At 34.7% G+C, this 27,368-nt stretch overlaps 1 protein-coding gene across 11 annotated transcripts; it reads right to left on the minus strand.

Moving 5' to 3' along the window:
- Positions 1 to 27,337, minus strand: CEP44 (centrosomal protein 44). Of its 11 annotated transcripts, none has more exons than XM_027069247.2 (13): positions 26,894 to 27,337; positions 25,580 to 25,688; positions 24,637 to 24,668; positions 19,573 to 19,711; positions 16,054 to 16,201; positions 14,753 to 14,899; positions 13,811 to 13,933; positions 11,367 to 11,537; positions 10,113 to 10,319; positions 9,297 to 9,372; positions 3,699 to 3,823; positions 3,407 to 3,444; positions 1 to 2,648 (listed from the first exon to the last, which is right to left on the minus strand). In XM_027069247.2, exons 4-13 carry the CDS (start codon positions 19,659 to 19,661, stop codon positions 2,606 to 2,608), a joined length of 1,167 nt encoding a protein of 388 aa, XP_026925048.1. In that variant the 5' UTR covers positions 19,662 to 19,711; positions 24,637 to 24,668; positions 25,580 to 25,688; positions 26,894 to 27,337; the 3' UTR covers positions 1 to 2,605. The 11 variants fall into 11 exon arrangements, 9 of the variants coding, with proteins under 9 accessions (XP_026925048.1, XP_026925031.1, XP_053072676.1 ...); XM_027069230.2 differs by having other exon boundaries at positions 25,368 to 25,688; XM_053216701.1 differs by having other exon boundaries at positions 24,600 to 24,668; positions 25,368 to 25,688.
- Positions 27,338 to 27,368: the final 31 nt, after the last annotated feature.

The following is a 27,368-nucleotide window of genomic DNA, read 5'->3' on the forward strand; positions in this document are numbered from 1 at the left end:
TTTTATTTTTTAGTGAGTATATTTATTCCATGTTAAAACATCACATTAAAAATGCTACAATAAAACAAACAAAAAATATAGAACTTTTCCTAACTTATTAATCCTTATCTTCGCCTAGGATTTTTCACACAGCTGATGTTACTTTTCTTTAATCTACTCTGACTAGTACTTTCCTTTACTCATTCTTTATAGTGTTCCTATATAATCTTCATCCAGACCTATTCTCTAGTATAGACAGGGCAGCACAAGCTGCAGATGCCTCTGTTGGTAGTAAAATAAATACTTCTCATCTGGGTTATGGGAGAATTAAGGGGATGGAGTTAGTGAAAATTCCAATTAAGGGTTTAATAATATAGCTCCAAATAATCTCTCCAGGATTCTCCTTTCTCACTTTCTCAGGACCCTCAAATTAATCAAAAGGGGTTTAAGGTTACAAGCTACTAACCAAATTGTTTGAGAGAAAATTTTAGTAAGAGTAAAATAATAATTTGGCTATCACTTCAATAACTTCAAAGTCAAATTAGCTTTGTTTTCCACAAAAACTACGTTGTCAGGGTAGTATAAGTGTAAATGTATAGTGTTATTACGAGTTGACTTTTTTAGTTTTTGTTTCACGTTGTTAGACAAAAATATTTTTAAGATTGGATTCCAAATTTCTACTTGGTAATATAAAACAACTTTTACTACATTTTCAATAGTTCCTTATACTTATAGTATATTTGCATATACTATATGCAAATTAGGATTAAAGAAGTTTCAAATCATCTAATTGTTATGCACAGTTGACTCTTGAACAACAAGGGTGTTGGGGAAGTCTACCCTCTACGAAATCAAAAATCTGCATATAACTTTGGAGTCCTCAAAAACTTATCTACTAATAGCCTGCTGTAGACCAGAATTCTTACCAATAACTTAATGCTATGCAATACATTTTTTTTTTTTATGTTATAGGTATCACACACTGTATTGCAATAAGAAAAGAAAATGTTATTAAGAAAATCATAAGGAAAAGAATACACATTTACAGTACTGTGCTGTAAAAAATCCATGTTAAAATGGATCTGGGCAGTTCCAACCTATGTTGTATAAGTTCACACCTATGTACTGTATATGTATGCTATATAAAACAAAAGGACAGGGAGGGAAAAAAGAGACAAAGAGAAAAGGGGACATTTTTTTCTTCTGTTTTAAACAAGAAAACTTGAAAAAGGTTTTTTTTTTTAATTGGAATTGAGTTTCTCAAAAGAGGAAATATAAAGTACGTTTTATGGGAAATCACTTGTTTTAATAAAAGGTAAAATACTGATATATGAACCACAAGGTGGTGCTATAATTCCATGTTGGTACTGATATTTTAGAATATAAAAGCAGTATTTTTTCTTTTATGACTGTAATATCTTGAGTTTTATAAATCTTTTATAATTGAAAAAATATAGCTAATTGGATTCATCAATTCTAGAGATATCTACTTAATACTAATTTTTAAAGTTGTAGGCTAACTTTAAAAATTCTTAAAGTCTAATAACTATGTACTAGAATACTAAAAATACTTAAAAGTTATTTCCACACAGAATTTTAACGAAACGTTAATATTTCACGTGACAACTATCAAATCGAACATATAGACTATAAACAGATGAACCAATAAAATCTAATTAGATAATCTAAACAATAATAAAAAAGAAAAAATACTCCTTTTTTCCTTCAAAATAATGTAGTCAATTTTCTTATAGATTACCCAGGGCTATTATTACACTTTTTAATTTATAGAGATAAAAAAAGATAATTTCTCTAGTAATTTGTCTGGTAATTTCAAGTGAATTTCATTTTTTCTCTTGGTTTAACTTCATCTAAGACCTCTTCTCTCTCTAGAAAAATATATAACTTCCCATCACCTAAAAAACCCAAAAAGACCTTACTGTGTACCTTGTAATACTGGATGGCCACCATCTGTGTCTGCGCTGCTGGTCTTAAAATGTGTTATGGAATAGAGCACTAAAATACTCAACACATTTCTCATGGTGAACTTTCTGACCTATTTCCAAATACAAAAGGAGAATCATACCCTTACTTTCTCAGCGTTAACTGAAAATGTACTGCTGCTTTTTGATTAACATTAAAATTATATTTTTATTTAATTTGCAATGAGCATTTTTGATTTTTCATTACAACATATTAGTCAGTACAGATGGCAAGATGGTATGCACGAGAGCCTCCTGGGTACAATATGCAAGTCCCAGCTGGAGTGTTTCCAACAGGATGTAAACCATGGTCCACAAGCCTCTACTTTAGAAAACATATTACTTAGCACACTGCCAACAAATGTCAACACAAAAATACAGTGCTATAATGACTTCACTCTGTAAAAGACACGTACTGGCACGTAAGTTTTCCTTAAAAAAGTAAAATACAGTAAAGCAGTGTGATCGTAGCATAAAAATATTTAAGTATTGACTCAATATCGAAAAAAACTCCTATACCAAATGGAATTCAAAAATTCTTCATAAAAATATTGCAGTATGTTAAAATTTATAGAAAATCCTTAAAATATACAACATGTACAGTAGCCAAAGTCCTAGAGAAGTTCACGCAGAAAATTCTATAATTAGTGATTTGGACATTTCAGTAACTCTGCAGTTTCTTCAAACCTGAAATATAACAAATAAATAATATGTTAAGTAAAAAAAAAGTCATAATGAGGCATAGGATTTAAGTGGCTGAAAATTATACTTTTGAGCCCAAAATAAATTTCCTACTTTTCTTATTTACAGGTATAAAAAATAAATTAAGTATATACCATGGCCAGAGGGGAGAAATACCACTAAAGTCAATTATGAGTCTTTAATTCTCAGAGCATGAGTTATTTTAGTACTTATGAAATTTCAAAGCAATATAGTCCCCTGGAGTAGGATGCTGCATAATCATCTTACACAAGTTCATTTCATACCTCCTTTCAACTGCTTTTACTATTTCATATTCGTACAAGACACAAGTATCATTTTTAGTATTATTTTACCAATAACTGAAAGACTAGCAATACTTTAACAATACTTAAAATGTCTCCAAACCATCCACCTACATATATTTAATATTTTGATAAATCAGTTATCAAAGGTAGATAATACTTTTGATTAACTTCAACCAGAAATATCTCTGCACTGTTTAATCCTACAATTAATTCCATTAACAATGTTTTACATCACTTGTTGGAAACCAAAATAGTGACTCATCTCACAAACACATAACTGTAGGGGGATTTATTATCCACTGGAGTCCTGAAGGAAATTCCACACCTGATTGAGAGACCTTTAAGGTTTGAAACACATATGCACTTTCTATATATACTGTAATCCAATACAACTCCCTACAGAGAAATGAATTTCTGTTCCCCCTCTCTGTTACTTACATTTTTTTCATCCTTTCCATTTTCTGGATTGTTGTTTCCTTTAATTTAAAAAGCAACAAATTTAGGCGATTTCTCAAAGTAAACCATCATCAAAGATGGACCGTGAACATATAAAACAGTCTAAAACATTGCATTAAGTACTGTTTACTTATCAAAAAGAAATTTTTACGAGAGATTAAGATTTACAGTTTCACTATTTTTCTTGCCAAGGCATCTACAACCAAATCTAGTGCTTGCTTATTCTCCTGCCCTTAGAAAGGAAATCATCTAAGCAGTTGCCAGTTTTTCTTACCTCTGAATTCTCTTTCAGACCACAGTAACAAACCATTGGGGTTCTGGGAATTGAATCTGATGACACTGTACTATAACCAGAGGATAGAGGAACACTCGTTTGCCTCTCCTCTTTGCCTTTTCTATCTGTGGAGAAATTAATATTTAGGTTATCTTCACAGTGCAGTCACATCTAAAAATTTTATTTGTAAATGGAAGAAAAACAGACATTTTAATATAAAATGGCTACTGGTATTGACCCAGATAAATTGTTATTTTATTCTTTTAAGATTATACCTAGAGATCTAGATGTTAAAAACTGGCCAGTAAAAATTATAAAAGGTACTACTATCTTTATCCTGATAGTCCTGATAGCAAGTAAGCAAGTTCATAATTTATTTTTAAGTATCAGCTACTGACTCATGAATATTCTTTTCTGAAGATGGTTGTAACTATTACTAATGCTGAGTATACTTTTGAAAAATCAATAAAGATTCCCTCCTAAGTTAACCTGTATGGAAAAAACAATGCTTAAAATTCAGGGTTTAAAGATTTTTTTTTTTTCTAAAGAAGTGAACAACTTTCCACCTCGTACACTGATACCATTCATGCGACAAAATGATGGCAAATCTTTCCTATGACTAAATCAAATATAGAACATCACTTATAAGACATGCTACTATTAAATCAATCCCATTAGCCCTATGTTTTAGTCAAGATACATATGACCGCAAAATCAAGGCCAGAAAAAAAAAAAATAAGCACCCATTTAAACGGGTTTACATAAAGACAGTTTCATTGTAAGCCTACATAGACAACCTCAATTAGGGAAAAGGTATTAGCACCTGAAGACTGAAACAACTGGAAAGACTTTTACTTTCATTTCACACAGAGCCAGTCTCTTTTGTCTACTTCTCTTACCTATTTACTCCATACATCTGCTTACTTATCAGCATGAACTTGGAAGAAAAAGGCCGGCCTAGCCCAGGCTCAACATCTTGACTGACTTAGTATCCTAATTCCAAATTCCCAAGGGAGAGAAAATGCTCTGGCTCAACACCTTTTGAATTGGCATTCCCTGGATTAGGTGTTTACTCTTGATTCAGTTGGTCAAGCTCAGGGATCAAGATCACATAGTACAATTTTGAAGATTATCTATACCCAGATCTTTTAACAGGGGCTTTTGGCAATAGGTAATTTCAAGGAATAACCTGAAACTAGGCAGGAACTATATCTACCATTCCCTAATCTTGGATTATTTTCCATGGATAGAGATGAGTATCCTTGGAAAGAGCTGAACATTTTTTAAGCTGTTCAAAAATAATGAGGTTTTAAGTCCTAGGACAGGAAATAAGAAGTGGGAAGACAGAATGGAAACTGAGGAAGGTGAAGGAACAGCTTTCTGCTCTGCTCTCTGGGGCCTAGACTTGGAAGTATCTATCTAGCCTTCCAGGGTATATACCTCACAATGGGAAAAAGCTGGTATTAGGCAGGCTATGGAGGCTATTGGGAAAGCCACATAGGGCATTCCAGAGATTACAGAATGGGACATATATAGAACACAAGCCATATTTTAATAGCCAGATCAATGAAGTGTGTATTACTTTCTGTGACGATTTTTCCTATTGCTTTCCTAAGTCTTTAGTATACAGTCTTCGTTGTTTAAACATAATGGCTTTTAACTGTGCTATGGGAAGTTGAGAAAAAATTTGGCAACTAAATTCAGGTTGGAAAAGATGGGGTGCCTGGGTGGCTCAGTTGGTTGAGCGTCCAACTTCAGCTTTAGGTCATGATCTCACAGTTCGTGAGTTCAAGCCCCATGTCGCGCTCTGCGCAGACAGCTCACAGTGGAGCCTACTTCAGATTCTGTGTCTCCCTCTCTCTCTGCTCCTCCCCCACTTGTGCTCTGTCTCTGTCTCTCTCAAAAATAAATAAACTTAAAAAAAAAATTTAACTTCAGGATGGAAAAGAAAGGGAAGAGTAGTAGTCCCTAGGGCAATTATTGTTTACAGTTTCAGAGTCATTGCCAATAGATCTCTATGAAGAAAGGGGATCTGTAAGATCTAGATTTTCTAGCCAACTTCCCATGACCTTTAATCTTTAACTGACAACTTTGGAGAATTACCTTACTGCATTAAGAGAACTAGTTAGGTCCTTTGCCATTTAACTATACAGGTATCTCCTGCTTATCAAAAGTTCATAGTATGCCACTTTGCTTTTAAAGAAGATCCACATTAGTACCTGTTTTTGCTAACCAAAAGAAATCAAGGAGGATTTTCACTTTTTTTGAATAAAGGCAAAAAAATGAAAATAGCATTCAGCACTTGTTTCACAGCAAGTTATTTTAGAGGCATCACACACCTGGAGCAGCGAGAGTGGCCCGCAAAGCTCCTTCCCTGGGAGTTACATTCAGCATCTCAGCATCAAGCCGCCATAGCTTTGAACTGTTTCTGTGAGCAACTGCTTTATCGGGACTTATTTTGTGCATCCATTGGCAAGATGTGTCCTAAGGCATCAAAAAAGCCTACAAAAAGTTATTTTTGAGGTGTGGGAATGCTCAAAATATTTTCCCTATAAATTCCTGGTACTACTTTGCTTTATGCATTTAGGCTTATGAAAGGTTTCATGTTAATGCTCCTCTTTCCAATAGCGGGGAAAACTAATTTGTAAACCAGTCCTTCCCAATCAAGGGAAAATATGTCCGACTGATATTTGGATATTTTGTCTTAAGTATTTCATACATAATTTCGTATTTTCAAAAGTGAATCCATTTTTCCCCAACTGTCTCCTCAATTCTCTATTAAAGAGTACTGACTATGTACCCAATCACACAAGTCAAATACAAGTGGTCCGTTTTGACTTTTTCTCTCTCTTTCACCACAACTTCTATCAGCAATCAAGAGCTATCAATTCTAACAACTAAGTAATTTTTTTCTTAATCCTTACTATCATAGCCTTAGTAGACACCCTCATTATTCTGAAATAAAGGATCTGAAAGACGCTTCAAATTACCGCCCTTTCCTGTGTTACTTTCCTATAATGAACCACTTTTCTGTTTTAAGATGATTTCTCTGAAATATAAATCTGATTGTATTTACTTTGCTAAAAATCTATGACCCCATATAAACTCCATGATTTTATCTTTCTACTCTTCTGTTTCAACTTCCTTCATATGCCCACATGTACCCTTCCTTCTAGTCATACTGGATCCATACACTTGTGACACTGTAACTTTATTAATTTTTTTCTTATGAGGAAAAAGGCACAAAAAAAGCAAAGCAAAAAACAAAGAGCATTCATGGTCATGGCCTATCCAATAATTAACAACCAGGTCACTGTATCCCCAACTGAACATAATTATTTATGTTCATAGAAAACCATCATATGAGGTCACTTCATTACCTTGATGAAACAAACAAGACCAACTCTGTCATGTCTGAATACAGACAAGGACACCATGTAAGCAGCAAACACGCAAAGGACCAGCTATAGTGCTCTCCCGACTAATATTAAGTACTTCTTTTCCCCTGAAAATTTCAGCATTCATTCTTATCATCACTCATCAAAGTGTTCCCGCTTCCTAACAGAACACAAACTAGAAGAACACTCATTTTAAATAGTCTCCAAAGGGGCGCCTGGGTGGCTCGGTCGGTTAAGCGTCCGACTTCGGCTCAGGTCATGATCTCACAGTCCGTGAGTTCGAGCCCCGCGTCAGGCTCTGTGCTGACAGCTCAGAGCCTGGAGCCCATTTCGGATTCTGTGTCTCCCTCTCTCTCTGCCCCTCCCCTGTTCATGCTCTGTCTCTCTCTGTCTCAAAAATAAATAAACGTTAAAAAATAAAAAAATAAACAGTCTCCAAAATCACCCAGTGTAAGCGCAATCCTTACAATAAAAGCCTCTCCTCACTGATTTTTTGCCAAACACAGAGATGCCTTACAGCCCCCCATGGAAACACTATTTCTAATAAAGGGAAAACAAATCTGAAACTTCTCAAAAGCCATTCCCAACTTAACATAATCCTAAAATGAGATTGGTGAATTATTGCTCTCAACTTCCAAGTGAAATCAAACTCTCTGGTTCCATGTAGCATGCATATTTAAGGGACAAAGTGTAAGAATTTATAAACTTAACTCTTTTAACTGATCACTGTTAGATTATAAATTTCTTGAGACCATATATTTATCTTGTTCATAATCTACAACCCATTTCAGATGATGGCCTATCTGCCTATCACTCTAAGTCTTAGTACATTGGCTTATATTTGGTTATGTGTTAACTCAATGGCTTAAAGGTAGGTCTGTAAAAATGTTAATAAAATTATAATTGTGAACATGCAAAACCAAACTTGGAAAAGGCAAGCGTTTGCAAATAGCAGGCATTCAATACTCTTACACTACATAAAAAACCGAACGCCATTATATACAGATATTGGAGCTAGAAGTACAGACCTAATTTCTGTCTGCTATGCAGATCATAAGGTAAAGATCCTGACCTCAAAGATCTGAGTTGAGCTTTGACATTTGTTGAATAAATGAATGAATGATAAATTTGAAGAGGAAACATTTACCAAACCTGAAATCTGTAGTCTAATAAATTTATTGCCTGAAATAACACTTCAAATCATTATATAGTAACCTAATCATTGAAACTGTCCTGCCATAAAACTGACATGTATACTAAATATGTAGTAGTTAAGAGAAAACTTCAGAGCCAAGTTCCCCAGATTAAAATATGCTCCATTATTCAATTGCTGTGTGGTCTTTGGCGTATTTATTTAATCTCTCTGTACCTCAGTTTCCTCTTCTGTAAAATATGGATAATTACAGTACTTGAATGTTTGCTTTGAGAATTAAATTTGTTAATACAGCAGTTAAGGACAGTGTCAGGTACATAGTACTATAATGCTGGTATTGTTATACACAGTAGCTGAAAGATTTAATGATATTAAGCATCCACAGATTTTAAAATGTTTTTTTGTTATGAATTCTCAGTTGGACAAAATATCTCTTCTGCAAATATGATTTAATTATTAGCATAAGACAAAATCTCGAACTTTGTCTATTCAAAAAGTATAATAAAAAATAAAAGCTATCACCAAAAAAAAAGCCCAGAAATATTAGCTTTGCTGCTCAGTCACAATGAAAATGTCAGTAATCCAGTGGAAGTAAGTGATATGGAGAAGACATTATCATCATTTAACTGATTAAATTCAAGAGGCTTGTAATACATTACAGGTTACTGACAAATGTTTTTTTTACTTATGTTATTTACAGAGGTGGAAGCTATCATAAGTTTAAATTAAAAACTCTGGAGTTCCATGTTTATTCTAGAGCATTTAGCAATTAAAAGAGTAAAATAAAATGCCTCTATAAAAGTTTGCAATTTTGTACACGGGACTTTATTCAACCACTACCTCACGTAAGGTATGTAAACCGGCTTTATTAAGCAATCCTTCGCTTCAGTAGTCCATAATTTCAATACTGTCTTTTTTCCTAGGAGATTTGCAGCTTCTAAAAAATAAGGCTTGGGACTATTAAAATTATCAAATACCTATAAAGATCATCTTCCTGAAAACTCTTTACCTTACCACCAATACCACTGCCATAATATTACAACTTACCAGAATTCAGAATATCCAAGTCATTACTGGATTCATAGTCTTCATTCACTTGACCAAAGTTTATATATTCATCATTCTGGAATAATATAATTTAGTATTTAGAATAAAATGAAAAGTATTCTCATTTTATATTCTTACTATTCTATACTATATTCTTACTATTACTATTCTTACTATTAAGCATAACAGATAACAAGATAAATGTTTAAATTTTAATTGTTTGTAAAGCAATACATAAATACCACTATGAATATGAAATAACCTTTCAAATGTGGAAGCAGAGGTAACATTCTTGAATCAACTAACTTTACTGTTAGGAAGGAAAGATAGACTAGAACCACAAATTGAAATCCTAAGCAAATCAAAATAAATTTCTCAGACTTCATAAGGCAATGGCAAATTTGGTAACTGTTTCCAGGAAATTTATAACTTGTAAATAAGAAAAGGAAGTCATAATTTTAATTGTTCCTGTTCTGTCCACTTTTTTCTTTTCACTATAAAAATAGGACCTTTGTACAATTAAAGAATATAATTTCAAGCTCTTCATAAAAATCAAACATTATCGTACCTTTTTTTAAATGCTTACAGTATCAACAGCTCTAAAAGCTGAACCTACAGAGGCTTGCCAGATTATCTCAGTTGCTAAAGAGAAAAACAATAACCACAATAGCAGCAACAAAATGGGCTATATCTAAATAGGGCCTCATTTCAACTAAACACTTTCCCATTACCTAAATATTCTTTTAGTTTTTCTAAAAGAATACACACTTAACAATGTATCTGAGATATCCCATAAATGTTAAAGATAGGAAATACCTTTTTAGACAAAAGCATTTCTGTTTCAAGAAGAGTGACACGACTTAGAAGATTAGCCCAGGTTTTTTCATTTACCATCACTTTTCCTTTCATTTTTTCTTCCAAAGAGTCTAATCTACTCTCTACCAAAGTCAGTTTCTTAAGTTTTTCTTGGCATTCAGCAAGCATAGTCTGCAGTGCAGTAATCTCATGATTAATTTTAATATCCTAAAATGATTAGAAAGGTTAAAAATTGTATTAGACACACTGAAATTGTTTTAAAAATCAATGTATTTCCATTTCCACGGCGTTATTTCAATAGTTATAACAGGCACACAGCATGAGAGTTAAAAGACTATGATCTATACACGCAGAATGCTCAGACACTGAAACTACCTCTTCTGAGATGTGTGACCTTGGTGTTTCAATTTATATATAAACGTGTGTGTGTGTTTGTATGTGTGGGTATATATACACATATATATATACATATATGTGTATATATACATATATATATCTCCAACAGTTTGTACTTCATATAGCTCATCTGAAGATTAATTCTGCATGAAGCTATTAGAAAAGCACCTGGTAGTATAATAAAACTATCACTAACTAGCTATTTGTAACAGCACCCAGCACAAAGCTAAGAGGGAATGACCAAAATATGACAGTGCTTTGAAACTGTTCAGTTTGCTATTAACAGGAAATCAGCCTAATGACCATGTGGTAGTTTTTATAAATGCCAATTATAAACTGCGGTGTATAGAAGTTACAAGAAATAGAAGATAGAAAAGGAAGTCAGCAGAGCAGTATAGATAAGACACTATAAGAAGGTCTGTGGCAATAAAGTAATAGAAAAGGTATTCTAAAAGTAAGAAAAGAAGATAGCAAGGGCCCAAAAAAGAAAATAAAATGGAGGAGGGAGTGTGCACCAGTTTTTTCCATTCTTTAATGAGCGGGATAGATGATACAGAACCTTCACTGTACAAAGCAGTGTATTTCTGTCTCTAACCAGACTTTAAATTCCTTGAAGCAAAGTACTGTCTCTTATTCATCTTTGCATTACCCATAACACCTGGCCCCGTACCCTAAACATAAGCAGCAAACAGTATCTGTTGAATTATAAACAGTAGACTTACTTATTCTTAAATAAAGTGTTGTGTCATAAGTAATAATGCAAAAAGCTAGAGATATTCCAAAGTTTAGGTGCTGAAGTAATCATGTACGTCAAAGTAAGAAATACAGGCATCTGTTAAAGAAGTCCAAAATTCTTACTTGTTGTTCAGACTTGATTTCAGGGACCTTTACTTCAGGAACCTTTATTTCAGTAGTCTTTAAGTCACACACATCAAATGCTCCACTAACATCTGTTACTGTACTTCTCGTATCTTCAGGAATGTTAACACCATCTTCATTATACAGGTGACGGATCACCACAGCTTTTGTCTGCATAGAGAAAAATATGTCAGAGCTGCTTCAATGTTCTCCTCATACAATTATTTTCAACATATACATAATTTTGCAGAAGAAATACCTTATCTTCCCTTTAAAATTTATGAAAGTTTAAATTATAACAGTAAGGTATATATCAAACATTGATTAAACTGTTAATATTACTAATATTTTATGATGATGAAATTGCAGTTATTATTTTTGGAGCATTCTTACATAATAGAAAAACTGAAGTAACTATTTAATAATGTCTGGGATTTGATTCATACTGCTTCAGAATTGGGGGGAAGATGTTGGAAAAGTGGTTATAATAAAGATGAAACCAGATTAACAAGGGGTCGATAATGTTCTGATAGTGGGAATTGGTACTTTTATAAATGTTTGAAACATCCCATAATAGGTTGCCACATAATTCACATAAATAATCAAGAATTGGCTCCGTGAGTAGGACCCATTACAATTTTTTTTCTATTAAACAAACCAGAAAATATCAGCTCTTCAGCTAACAATTCAAAATTAATAATGACAAAAGTCCTGAGAATAAGGCATTAGGTCAAACGATGCATTCAGACAAGACTCTCCTGCCTACCTCCTTTACCTTAGACTGCATATGCACTATAAAAATATCATATAATGTAACACAGAATTCACAAATCATACTCTACAGAAGGAACTGGGAAAAGAGAGAATTTGTTTTAGTACTGACGTAATCTCTAACTGTAAACAAAGGAATGTACTTACTGATTCCAACTTTTAATATTAAAATTTCTGATAAAGATCCGATGCAACTGATTAAAATTTGACTAATAACAAACAATACTTTAAGAAAAACAAGTCTAATGCCGTGAAATTTTGCACCTTTCCTTGTTAGGACAATATATATTACTACTCAGCCCCAAAACTAAAATAGAAGATTGAAAAATACATTTAGTTATATCAGCTTATATTTAGTAAGTGCTTATAGTGCCTATACTAAGAACAGGAAGGTAAAAAAAAAAAAAAAGCAGTATAGGGATGCCAGGGTGGCTCAGTTAAGTGTCCAACTCTTGGTTTCGGCGCAGGTGATGATCCCACAATTAGTGAGACTGAGCACCGGGTCAGGGTTTGTGCTGAACATGGAGCCTGCTTGGGATTCTCTTGGTGCCAGCTTGGGATTCTGCCCTCTCCCTCTGCCCCTCCAAGTTATTGATAGGAGGCGCCTGGGTGTCTCAGTCGGTTAAGCGTCCGACTTCAGCTCAGATCATGATCTCACAGTCCGTGAGTTCAAGCCCCGCGTCGGGCTCTGTGCTGAGAGCTCAGAGCCTGGAGCCTGCTTCAGATTCTGTGTCTCCCTCTCTCTTTCTGCCCCTTCCCTGCTCATGCTCTGTCTCTCTCTGTCTCAAAAATAAATAAAAACATAAAAAAAAAAAGTTATTGATATAAGAATGCTTTTCCTACAGTAAAATGTCATTATCTGTTATAGAGGCATACAAGTAGCTTTTTAATAGATTGTTGTAACTCATGTACATTGTACTAGGAAGAAATAATTCTCTGGATTTTACTTCCACCAGAAACTATTCACATCCTTTATCTAATTGCACGTTGATTATTTATCTGATATTCTATGCTTTAATCTCAGAAATGGTTTGCCCCAAAAGGAAGATTGGTAAAAGTATACTGATCATTATAAAGTAATACCTTGAACTCAATTTCTCTTGGAGATAGAAAAGCTATCCCTAAATGCATGGGACTCATTAAGCCACAAATGCTCAGAGGAGACAAGGGTAGGTAAATATTTACTAACAAAGAGAAAATATTAAAAAAAATTTACCCAAAACCAGATTATAGATTTAGGGACTATCAATCACTGGATAATATACACTCATGGTACAGAGACAGGAATTTGTGCAAATGAATTATCATAAAGTATCACTGTAACTAATGGTATGCTCCTCATACATTTCCATGTTTTAGAAAGACTAGATACATAAATAAGAGTACATGTCATGACCACATTATACAACCTTCCCAAATCATCGCTATTCTATCTGGGAAATGAGGCAGATTTAGGAAATAGAAATGTAAAAACAAACCTTGTTCATTTTACATTTCTATCTTATATGAGGACTCTTCTCCAGGTAATATACAGTATACATTGTCAAAACTCCTTAACCAAATCTGACTAAAAATGTTTTACCAGCTACTAGTCAGAAAAGTGAATCTTGTACATTTGATTAATTAGGTAGATAAATCTTTAACACCTACATATTTTCTTAGTATCTTCCTACCTTTCCTGAAGTCATAAATCTGCCAGTGATATCAATGCCAACAGATTCTGTAGATGTCTTCTCAGTGCTTGAAGAAGGTTCTGACTTAACAGAACTGATTTTCTTTCTTTGTTGTGATGGAATCTAGAAAAAAAAAAAAAGTACTGAGACTAAATGTACGTGAAGGCTGACATTAAAATTATATAATATTTAAATTACATTATTTGAATTTTCATATATGAAATATGACTGCCAAATTATAAATCTAATGAGATATGTCTTCTGAAAACTAAAAAGTAAGGAAAACGCATTGTTTGAACTGTTACCTTAGCTAGTAGCTCAAAGTCACAAATTTGTAAAAACAAATGACCAGTAGTTAATAAACAGGTCCATCTGACTCCAAACAATGATCTCTTTTTTTTTTTTTTAATTTAAATTCAAGTTACTTAGCATACAGTGTAGTCTTGGCCTCAGGAGTACAACCCAGTGAGTCATCTCTTACATACGTCACCCAGAGCTCATCCCAAAAAGTGCCCTCCTTAATGCCCACCATTCATTTAACTTACTGCCTCACAACGTACCTCCCCTCCAGCAACCCTCAGTTGGAGTCTCTCTTTTTCAAAAAAAAGTTTATTTATTCTGAGAGACAGAAAGAGCGAGTGGGGGAGAGGCAGAGAGAGAGAATTCCATACAGGCTCTATTAGTGCAGAGCCTGACGTGGGGTTTGAACTCATGGAACTGTCAGATCATGACCTGCACCAAAGTTAAATGCTTAACCAACTAAGCCACACAGGTGCCTCGGAAGTGACCCGTATTTAAAGCAAACATCAGGCATAAGGTTGCCTAAATCTGTAAACAATGCAGTAATTGTACTTACGTGTTAGTTGACTATCTAGAGTATTGAATTTGTCCGCTAAAATACCAGGCAACTTAGAGTAAGTTAAAATCTATTAATAAATTTACCTTCTCAAAACTACTCAATTCCTTATGCTTTTTCATCACACAATTCAAAATATCACAAACAATTTGGATTTTCCATTCTGCAAACCCACACTGGAGAAACTGCTTTTTTGTCAAAACTGGTTTATAATTAAATTGATCACGAAGAAGCTGTAAAGAGGAAATAGATAAAAATCCAAAATGATAAATGGTCACCTGGTCAGGAATGTAATACCATCTTCAAGAAGGAGGATCAAGGCATTAGATGGAGGTACTAAAGAGATTTGTAGGCATGGTGGTAGTCAGGACCAGGTAGGAGGTATCCAGGTAGAAAATGGGCAGCTAGGAAGTAGCAGAGAACAGATGCATGTCCAGGGAGATAACAAAATACAGTCAATGATCAAAAGGTTCAAATATCTTCATAGGTACTAGAAAAACTCCTTAACTTAGTGGAAAATAAAGAATGCCATACCAGATGTTAGAAAACAACAGTTGTTTAGTTGTTATTTGTTTAGTTCTTCCACTATATGATTTCTTAGGTCAGTAGGCCTCTGAGTTCCAATGTTTCATTTGTAAAATGAGAGAAACAGACTAACTAGACCACCAATTTTCAAAGCCTATGCTCTAGAACCCTAGGATTTCTTAGAAGTGCCTCTTAGTCTTTCAAGGAAGTTGCTGGTGTTACAGGCAAAGACAGGGAAGATTAAACAGAGACTCTACACATAGAAAAGATCCCATGTCATTAAATGTAAACTCACAAAAAACAAAAACCAAAAACAATTTGATCTGATAAATGGGTTTTATTATTTTAACAACAGTTTGAGATAACCACTGCTTGAGTAAAAATTAATAATGATCAGAAGGAATTTTTTAATCATGAGATTAAGTTCAGTCCCAATATAGTACAAGTATAGATACTAGAATAGATAGAAAATATGGTCCCAGACGTCAAGGAACATGAAATCTCAAAGCTATAGTTCTTTCTTACTAACAACTAAGTTACTCATAATTCTACAAACCACAAAATTTACTCAACAGTCACATTTCTAACTTATGCTAACATGCCAAATTTTACTAAAATTTGATATAAAAAGAGTAAATGGTAACCACAGGCAAATGTTTACCAACTGCAATTTATTAGATTATAAAACATAAAGGGGACTTAAATTATATTTTGATTATAATAGGAACTGTCTAAATGAGAAATGCATATGAAAATACTGTCAACTATATGTGCTGTACATATATTTAAGGAGTTATTATAAAACATTAATCTTAAAAAAATCATTATGACTTCTGAAATAATGTTTCATACAATCAAGTACCTTGTAGACAGTATCTATAAAGCGTAAGTCATTCTTCGCTATGAGCTCTATATTGGATTCCATCAGAAGTTCTGCTACATAAGGTGAGTATGAGGTAAGGGAATAGCTGATGATGGGCAAAGATGCAGTTGTATCTCCCTTTACCAAACTATTAGGAAGAAAAAGAAAAAGTTTTAAGGAGCATAATTCCACAAAGTTAGATAGAAAGGGAAATGAGATGCCGATAATTTGTAAGTTAACGTTATAGCTAAACAATTAGGAGATACACAAAACTCTTTTGATTCCATCTCCTACTCTAAATCAGTATAGCCAGATTGCTATGAAATAATAGCTTATTTACTTATTAGTTGGCATTTCAGTAATAGTACGGTCTATTCACCACAGTATTTGATGTTCCAAAGCTTAGCCTTATTTGATCAGTCCATTTTCTCTGATTAAACAAATGTACCACCTTATAGTGCTCCAGTACACTTTACAGTTTGGCAAACACTTGTTACATTACCTCATTTGCTCTTTACAATAAACCTGCAAAGGTAAAATATTATGAATTTTAAATTACAGAGAGGAAAATAGGGCTAGAAACTGTAACTGGGCTAATCAGTTTGCATCTTCCATTTATATCAAGCTCATTAGAAATCTGTGCCTTAGATTACGTTAATTCTTCCAGTCTAGAAAGGTATCCCATTCTTTTCTACTTGTCTGTTATTCACTATGAATTATTTGTCAAGTTTCAAGCCATCCATAAAGCCATCCTCAACTTTCTGATCCAGACTGATCTCTTCCAGAATGAGCCCCAGGGTATTCAGTGTTTGATGCCTCAGGTTTTGTCTTGTACTGTTTTCTAATTGTCTACACATATGGGCATTATTTTCTCAATGTGAAATACCTTCACTGATTCTGCCACAACAAAGCAAGGAGGTATTTGTTCAATTATCCAGTTACAACTGTTCAACTGAAGTAAAAATGTGCTTACACAAAACTTGTTTTTCCACAAAATTCAAGACATAAAATTCCCCATCGTCACCCAATTTTTTTTAAAAAGGCAGAGAACAAGTACATATTAAAATTATATTTTACTTTCAGTACAAATATAAATCCTCTTTTATATTTACAGGTATAATATTTTACCCAATGATAAAACTGCTGGCAATATTGTCTGTTAGTTCAAAACAGGAAATGAGAACAATACTTTTGAACAGCAAAATCTGTCCATTTTATGCGCGTTATGACTAGAAGATAGCCAGGTATACATTTAATACCTCTTGTTTTTTGGTTGTTTTTGAAAGTTAATTTTACTTTGAAAGAGAGAGCAAGGGTGGGGCAGAGAGGCAGAGAGGCAGAGAGAGAGAGAGAAAGAGAGAGAGAGAGAGAGAGAGAGAGAGAGAGAGAGAGAGAGAGAGAATCCCAAGCAGGCTCCACGCTGTTAGCACAGAGCCTAACATAGTCCTCGATCTCACAAACCATGAGATAATGAGCTAAGACTAAGCATCAGACACTTACCTGATTGAGCCACCCAGGTGCCCCTAATACCTCTTGTTTTAACTCAAAAATCTTTGTTATCTAGTTTCTGAGAACTTTGATTAGACATTGTAAGAAAACATATTACAAGTTGGCATACTGGCCCCCCAAAAACTCAGATGCTGAAAGAAAACATTTTCAAAAAATGGGTAAGAAATAGAAAGAATCAAAATATGTGCGGGGGGAGTATGTATGAGTGTGAGGGGGGCAATCTGAATAAGCAGCAGCAAGCAGTGTTATCAATCTCAATAGTCTCTGCAGAGTTACTATGTTGTGAAATAGTCTAAAAGCAATTGTTCTTAATGATACTCCTGAGACAGAAAATCAAATGTTTAAATGCTATACTCAAAAAACAGAAGAATTATCAGTATATTTTAGAAGTATTCCTATCCAAAATGTGTCTTAAAATGATGCTTAAAAGTAGTAGGAAGAAAACTTGGCTACTCAAACTGGTTAAATCCCGAAGACTAGAAAGACTAGATTTCTCTGTTTAAGGAACCAAGACAGGATTAGTACATACTATGGAACACCTTCTGTTTCTCACACAGAAGGGCTATAACAGGTCATCAGAACTCAACTTTCTCCCCACTCTCCTCACTATCCTTTCATTTGTAGCCATCTCTTGGAGTTAACTCTCCCCAGTGTCCAACAGAACATTCATTCTTGTATGTAAAGCACATTACTCCAGGATTCTCTTTTTTATTGTTTTAACCAAGTTTCACTCCACTCCTTGAACATATACCTAATCTGGACTTGTCCACTGATACTAAGTCATTGAATAAATGTCTAATTACCTGCTAATATGTACCAGGCACAATTCTAGATATGGGGATACTGCAGCAAACAAAACAAAGTACCGGACTTCAGTTGTATCCTAGTGGGGAATATTTTTTTAAATTTTTTTTAATGTTTATTTATTTTTGAGAAAGAGAGAGAGCATGGAGGGTGGGGGGTAAAGACAGAGAGGGAGTCACAGAAACCGAGGCAGGCTCCAGGCTCTGAGCTGTCAGCACAGAGCCGGACATGGGGCTCTAACTCACGAATCATGAGATCATGACCAGAGCAGAGGTAGGACACTTAAATGACTGAGCCACCCAGGCACTCCCAGTGGGGAATATTTTTAATCAATAATCCCAGATAAGAAGAAAAAGGAAATATAGGACAGAAGATGACAAGAGTACCATTAGGTTAGCATGAATATAGAAGGAATGCATGTTGCTACATTTACAAAGGAAAGCAGTCATATTGGAAAAGCAGAAACTAAAGCAAAAGTTTCAAAGTGGGGTCTACTAAATGAGTTAGCTTGGTAACAATATTTGAGCATGGTGTAAGTTCTCATAAGCAATCTATTAACTAGAATCTTCCAAATCAAAAAGAAATATCATCCAACCCAAAATATGAGAGGATAGAATACTGTATAATTAATGAAATCCATTATATTATTTTTTATGAATTTAAAAGTTCTACAGAAACTATGCCTTACACTGGGGTATATATTGTGGTTCTACTTCTAAGAACATATTTTAAATCTCTTGAGTTAGATACAATTTTTCATTAATTCATACTTAGTAATAAAAAACCTCCTGTAGTTACTTGCTGTCTAAAATATTTTAAACATTACAGGGAAAATTTTCAATTGACCCAGATAAAACCTGTCTATTTAAATACCCGCCCTTGGGACGCCTGGGTGGCTCAGTCAGTTGAGCGTCCGACTTCGGCTCAGGTCACGATCTCACGGTTTGTGGGTTTAAGCCCCGCGTCGGGCTCTGGGCTGATGGCTCAGAGCCTGGAGCCTGCTTCCGATTCTGTGTCTCCCTCTGTCTCTGCCCCTCCCCCATTCATGCTCTGTCTCTCTCTGTCTCAAAAATAAACAAACATTAAAAAAAAAATTAAAAAATAAAAAAAATAAAATAAAAAAAAATAAAATACCCCCCCCCAATGTCAAATCTTACCTCAAGTCATTGCCAACAAGAACACAAATAACTTTGATACATAGCTTACCCTACACAATCCACTTCTTTAGGATAATTTAGCGAGCGAAGCACTTGTTCTAAGTTCCGTAAGCTTCTTTTTAAGTCACCAGTTGCCATTATTTAACATCACATTCAGCTCCAGCTTTTGAAATGATCTGATTTTTCACCTAAAATTAAAAATCCATAAAACACCAGTTAGGTCTGTCTATTTCTGAATCTTCTATTTTATTTGCATCCCTTATAGGAACTAACCATATTTATCTTAGCTATTTCTCTACTAACTTGACTTCCCTACTGGGCTAGTACTGTCTTCTATTGACAGTATAGTATTCCTGAATCTAAGATATGCTTTTACCCTAAATATTTTTTCCTTACAAAAAAATGTTTGCCTTATGTTCATGTTTTTAAAATATGTCCCATGAGGGACACCTGGGGGGCTCAGTTGGTTAAGCGTCCGACTTCGGCTCAGGTCATGATCTCACAGTCCGTGAGTCCGAGCCCCATGTCGGGCTCTGTGCTGATAGCTCAGAGCCTGGAGCCTGCTTCAGATGCTGTGTCTCCTTCTGTCTCTGCCCCTCCCCTGCTCATGCTCTGTCTCTCTCTGTCTCAAAAATAAGTAAAAACATTAAAAAAATAAAATAAAATATGTCCCATGGTACTCTACCAAATACTGTATTTTGAACAAAGTGCCATTTGGGAGGAAACATGAACTTGAGATAATCTCCAGCAATGACTATTTTAGATGCTTATAAAGGTTACATTTAAAAAAAACCCATAAAAAATGGAGACAAGGGAATTTATCACAGATTTAGTCATTATTCCCAGGGCTTTGACCTCACATAGTCGCCAATAGGATGCTTTGTTTAAAAAATAAAATGACAAGTTAAAAAGATTCAGGATTCGGCTGGTAAAATATGGCAGATTAAGTGCATGTTATCTTCATTTCTTTTCTTTCAACACTGCTAAAATGAAAGTAGATGATTAAAAGCCATGTATATGCACCAGGGCAAAATGAACTAGAGGGGATTCCACATGACAGAAGTACTAACAAAATTTTGAAAGACTGAAAGCAGATGAAGGAGTGATAACCAACCTAGCAGAGCAGAAACAGGCTAATCCTATCTATTTACAAGGAAACCAACAGCAGCAAGATAGTTTTAGAAATAAGGGGCCCTTAAATGCTTAAGAAAGGCTAAGGGATAAGGCCAAGGGGGTTGAAATATGGATGATGATTTGAAAGTCCATGTAAGGAGCTGCTAAAGCTAGAATTTTACTCCCCCTGCCCTCCCATAATTTGTTCAGGTGAGCAACTACCTGTTTCCCTGGGTTTAGCAATGACTTAGATAGTATCAGAGCACAATCAATAAAGTTTTAAAAAATGGTAAGTTGTACTTCATTAAAATTTAAAACTTCTGTTCTATAAAAGACATTATTAGCAAATGAAAAGATAGTCCACAGACTGGCAGAGAGTATTTACAAAACAAATACTGAATAAAAGAAGTGTTTCCCAAATATACAAAGAACTCTTATAAGAGTAAGAAAACACCCAGTTAAAAAATAGGCCAAATAGCTGAACATACATATCACCAAAGATTATATACAGATGACAATAAGCATATAAGAAAACACACTCAGTATTACATATCACTAGGTGACTGCACATTAAAAAAAAAAAAAAGATACCAATACACACCTATTATAATGGCTAGAATCCAAAAAACTGGTGATACCAAATGCTTATGAAGAAACAAAAGAGACTCACTTATTGCTATCATTTAGTCATTTTGGAAGACAGTTCAGCAGATACAAAACTAAATGTAGTCTTACCATACAATCAGCAATCATGTTAACAAAGTTTTCACTAAATAGAATTGAAAACACAGGTACATATAACATCCTGCACCTGAATGTTTATGGCAGCTCTATTCATAACACCAAAAATTGAAAGCAGCCAAGATGTCCACCAATAAGTGAATGGATGAAAAATGTGGTACATCGATACAATGGGATATTTATTCAGCAATAAAAATAAATGAGCCATAAAACCACAAAAAGATATGGATGGACCTTAATGCATCTTTCTAAGTGAAAGAAACCATCTGAAAAAGCTACACACTGTATGAGTTTAATTATATGACATTCTGGAAAAGACAAAACTATAGTGAAAATAAAGACTATAGAGATCAGTGGTTTCCAAGGATTCAGAAGGAAGAACACAAGTTTGAATAAGTAAATATAGGGGAATTTTTTAGGACAGTGAAGCTATTCTGTATTAAGATACATGACATTATGCATTTGTCAAAACCTATAAAACTTTATAGCACAAAGAGAACCCTAATGTATATGACCTTAAAAAACCATGTAAAAGCTAGGAAACTCCAGGAAAGAATGCAGACTGTGACAAGAAAATCAAACTATATTACCAATGTGTGAAACAACCTCATAGAAGGCGTTGGATGGAAAAGGTGCTAACTTTGGAAATGAGTGGAGCTTGAGAGACTAAAGACAAAATCAACTGCATGTAAACACTCTACTCTAGTTTATAAGATGTTTCCCAAGGACTTATGAGGTAATTCTGATACTTCTATGCATATACCCTGGAATTGAAAAATTAAGTAAATAGATGGTAGAATAGGAGTCTGGTTTGTCACTGCTGGAGTGGGAATTTACAGATTAGCAAGGAGAGGAGACTAGAATGAGCCATGCTTACCTAATGGATTAGTTAGAAACATCAGTATGATGAACTCATGTTTGAAACATCAGTACGATGAACTCATGTTTGGCTTCACATAGATACAGATAGTTATATATCCAAGTATTTCAAGACAGCTTAGCATACACATTTCGTTTCTCTGCCAGCGGGAAGTGATTGAAAGCAACAACTCTCCAGCAATAAAGAGCACACCTAGCATTCAGGTGTTGGTGTGTAACATTGTTCTCCAGTAAAAGGAACCAGGACTCCCTGGAGAAATGGTCAATTCTAAGACTGGGACAGAAAATTTGTAAGATGAGCCTGAAACTTTATGTAGTTCCAGAAAGTAAGAAAGTATACACAAAACAAATCAATCCCAAATTGGTGGGGTATGTCAAAGGGACACAGGAGACAAATGAAACAGCTCCCAGTGGTCAAAGGTGAAACTCTTTGAAAGACAAAAGTAATTTAATAATACTGGATTAAATGCAAAGTATGAGCAACACAAAAATTGAATTACTATACTTTAATGCATCAACAAATAAAGGAGAAAAGTGTTATTATTTAAATACATGTGGAATAGGCATTTCATAAAATTCAACATTCACTAATGATATAATACTTAGGACATTAAGAATAGAAGAGAACTGCCTGCATTTGATAAAGGGTATCTACAAAAAAAAAATACAAGAAGAAATAAAAGGAATAAAGACGAAAAAGGAAGAAATAAAAATATCACTACTCACAGATGACATAATTGTATATAAAAAAATACAAAAAATAAGTGAATTTAGGATGATTGCTGGGTACAAGGCCAATATATAAAAACCAGTTGTATGTCTCTATATTCCTCAGTTAAAAAATTTAATTTAAAAGTTATATGTGTAGAAATCAAGTAGCCACAAACATCACAAGCATGTGACTAAGTCTATAATAGATATGTAAGACCTCAAAACAAAAAAACATAAAACTTTATTCAGATATATTAAAGAGGCCCTAAATAGAAAACTATATACTTGTTTAAGGATTGGAAGACTCAATAAATTGATCCATAGGTTCAATGCATTCTACCACCCCCACCCCCACTGAAAAAAAAATATCTAAAGGATTTTTTGGTAGACACTGATTTGAAAATGTATATAGAAGTGCATAAGGTAAAGGATAACTAACACAATCTTGAAAAAAAATCAAAATTGGAGGACTAACCACTGGATAGCAAGATTCATTGTATAACTTAAATTTGAATTCGTGAAAATATGTACAAATAGAACAATGGAATGGAAGACTCCAGAAAAATGACCATTGCATATATTGACACTAGAATTATGACAAAGTTGATTCTTAAGAAGCTATGAAGAAAGGATGGTCCTTTTCCATAAATGGTTCTCTGTCAACTTAATATCCTGATAGAGTAAATAAATCTTGACCTCTTAATGTAAATGGTACTTCACATCTTTTACAAATTAATTCCAGGTTTGTTGAAGATCTAAACATAAAATGTAAGACACCTAGGCTTGCTGGAGATCACAGAGGAGAATATCTTTGATCTTCAGATAGAGAAAGATTTCTTATCTTAATGACTATTAAAATGAACCCCATTACAATTAGCAACTCTGTTCATCAAAAGACATCCTTGAGCGTGGAAAGACAAACTATTGAGAGAAAGTGATGTTGTCGATAATGTAAAACCAACAAAAAGATGTGTATCTAAAATATGTAAAGAATTCCCTTCAGAGCAATAAGAAAAAGAAAGACAACTCAATAGTAAAAAAGGAAGGAGACCTGAACAGGAACTTTACAAAAGAGTAAATGTGAAAAAAAAAACAGTCACATTTATCATTAGGAAATAACCAAAGGAAGCCCAAAATGTGGAGCTCTAGAACATTTGAAACACAGTGCTGGGAAAGGGTAAATTGGTACCACTACCTAGGAAAACTTAATGGTGATATCTACTAAAGTTGACATATACTGGGACTATGGAATAGGAATAAAACTCCAGAAAATATATGTTACAAACAGTGTGTGTGTGTGTGTGTGTGTGTGTGTGTGTGTGTGTGTGTATACACCAACAGACTAAAACAATATTTGTGATTTTAAATAAAATAGGTCATTTTTGTAAATCTCAAAGAACATATCATGTAATTATATTTTTAAATGACTCATTGCATACTTGTAGGGCTTTCATTAGATTCTCAAAAAACATTATTCCCAAAAGAGACTCATAAAATAAATAAATGTATTGGTAGGTAAATAAATGTTTATGAACCTTTGCTAGAAAGCGCTAAAAGGCTTCTAAACTGTAAGTAGTCAATCAGTAAGGCAAAGGTCAATAAGGCACTTAAAAATATCTATTTGTAACTGACCGTGGTCATTTCATAGAAGGAAAATATATAACAATACCTTGAAAAATGAATCCTCTGGAAATGAAGCTCCTTTAAAATGAAGTCATTACATTAAAAACAAAACAGAACAATTTATAAATCAGGCAGAGATAGTATAATCTTCCCCCTCTCCCCCAGTCAACAGTCCAGCAGTTGCCCAGGATACAAATCATCTCCTTACACACTTTCTCTGTTATCTATGCATAACTAGATTTGCAAAATCCTAAATTTAGTAGGTTTTCTATTTTAAGCCCCTAGCCACACAACTCTGTCCCCTTTTCTCCCCTCTTTAGGAACACAGTAACTTCCTGTTGCAAGACTCCTCTCCTTTAGCAACATGGTAAATAAGATGTTTTTGAATACAATTTTATACACTCATACTTGGATTTGTTTGTGTTTTCCAGCCAATCAATTACTTCTAAATATTTCAATTTTTAGGCAGAGGGAATTTCAGGTACCATCAAATGAGAGATAACTAGAAAAAGAGGAAGTGATCCTGAAATCACATTATACAAAATACTGGCCAAGAAAATACACCTTATTTAACATCTTTTAGGATGACCTGGGGATAAATAGATATAGGGAAGCAGTAAGAGAGATGACTTCCAAAGTCCAGCCTTTACTTTCCTGGGAAAGAGGAAGTGGTAACTATTCTGCTTGTAACTGCAAAAAAACAAACAAACAAACAAAAAAACACATTCTTAGGTACTGTATAGGCCAGAATATTATTGCATTAAGTTCCAGACCCACCTATTTTAATATGATTCTTCTCCTGGTAACTTTTCCTCTAAGACATTCTATAACTTTAATATAAATATATCTGTTTTCAAAAACTTCCTTTAATTCTTCTAGATGTATATTCCATCTTTCTACTGCATGCGACTTTGCTTTATTTAACACTTTGTGGTATCTTTCCTTTCTCTGAAGTCCTGGAACATATCAATGTCTCATATTATTTCTACCTCCGATAATGGAATTTCTGACAACTAAGTATGTCCTTGGAGCACATCCTCTTCAGTACCAGCAGAATAAATATTTTGAAGAAGAGTAAGATACAAGTACAGGTTGAATCTGTAGGTGAAGGAGGTAAGTAATAAAACGGGATAGAAAAAATACAGGGATAAAAAATTGTGAGTATTACACACACAAAAAAATCACAGCTACTGCTATACATTGTCATGAAAGACTGCTAAATCTATTATAAAAATGAAAAACACTAAAATTAGGGTATTAAAAGAAGCCAATCTACAACTTAATCACAGTTTAGCATAGTACTTTCAGAAATGGAAAATAACTTACTTTTTAAAAAACTGATTAACATTTTAAATTTATAACCCTTAACAGAAGAAATTAACAGAAAGGATCTATTACTCTGCTATTGTAGTATAAATTCAATCATTAAGATGGAATCAATGTTGCTTCCTCTAGAGAGTTTCTCTACAAGTCATATCTGCCCAACAACTAAATTTATTGGGGGGAAGGTGATGAAAACGGCATCGATGGCAGTTTATGATTTTTAATCTAGTTTACTCGCATTGCTCTCACAGGTGTTAAGTGATGCCTCCCAATGGAATGCCATTGAACTCAGTGATTTTTGTTCAGAATGAACAAGTACACGGACTTTAACGATCATGGTTCATGGCTAAGAGTTTGTGACATAGCTTACAACACTAAATAGTATCTAAAACCGTGAATCAAAAATAAAAGGAGGAGTATATGTGAGGAAAAGCTAGGTTTATGAAATTTTAGCAAAAGATAGTAAGGGAAACGCTGCTCTGCAACAGGGAGAAAGATCTGGAAAAGGGAAAACACTAAGAAAACAGAAAAACAGGCAGTACGGAACAAGAATAGAGCTCTGTAGGACTGCTGTGTTCACAGCTAAAACTGTCAGAACGTTTGTGGGTTATTTTAGCAAAATAGCGTACCCATAATTTCGGAATCAAATGCCAAGACTGATATTTTCCCTGAGGGGAAAAAAATCGGAAGTTGCCTAGAAAGATACGGAAACCCAGGGAAATGCGAGCAAAGAAAACTCAACTACCTTCACCTCTTTCTTCTAGCCAGCCCTTCGGAGGAGTCGGATCAGAGTTCAGTGGTTCCGAAAGAACGAATCAGTCTGTAACCTCCCAGCCCAGACCCTAAACTGTAACCTAACCTGAGAGAATTAGCTTCCGCGATTCTTCCAACTTCGCGGTTTATCAGAAGGGTATGCCAGTTGAGTATATAAGCAAGGGGTCTCCTCCCTCCATTTGATTTAAAAGGATGAAAACGCAGACCTGGTCATTCGCTCCCGCCCGTGGTTTCGGTCAAGGCAGCAGGAGAGAGGCTTCCCCTGCTTAACCTGGGGCGCAGCCTCGCCAGCAGCCACCAAGCAAACAAGTGGGCCCCGAAGGCCTCTGGCCCCGCACAGCAAGGACAGAGGGAGGTAGCATATGCGACCAGTGGTAGTCAGTGGAGCCCAGACTCCAGCAACGCGTCCCTGTGTCCCGACGCCGGCACCGAGGCGCACCCCTCGCGACGACCGTTTGTATTTAAACAGTGGGTCGCGACGCGCCACGCGCCCGGCCAGCCCTTCAAAGCGGCAGGCTCCTAAGTGCTTCACGATTCCTCGCTGCAGATTCCACACTACTTTTGTCCAGACCCCTGAGGTGACTGACACTGCAGAGGGGCTTTTCAACGACCAGTCCGATCCCAAGTTACGGATTAAAAGTCTGTCTAGTGTTCAAGCTCAGAGGGGCTCGGGCTGCTAAG

Source organism: Acinonyx jubatus, chromosome B1 (genome assembly GCF_027475565.1).
Source record: "Acinonyx jubatus isolate Ajub_Pintada_27869175 chromosome B1, VMU_Ajub_asm_v1.0, whole genome shotgun sequence".
NCBI classification, from domain to species: domain Eukaryota; kingdom Metazoa; phylum Chordata; class Mammalia; order Carnivora; family Felidae; genus Acinonyx; species Acinonyx jubatus.

Excerpts from the sequence above, each read along its gene's own strand:
- CEP44 (XM_027069225.2), bottom strand. The coding sequence starts at position 19,661 with ATGGCAACTGGTGACTTAAAAAGAAGCTTACGGAACTTAGAACAAGTG. Across the intron at positions 13,934-14,752 it reads AATTGAGTAGTTTTGAGAAG|ATTCCATCACAACAAAGAAA; the intron begins GTAAATTTATTA and ends TTTTTTTTCTAG. Across the intron at positions 10,320-11,366 it reads AAATCAAGTCTGAACAACAA|GATATTAAAATTAATCATGA; the intron begins GTAAGAATTTTG and ends TAATCATTTTAG.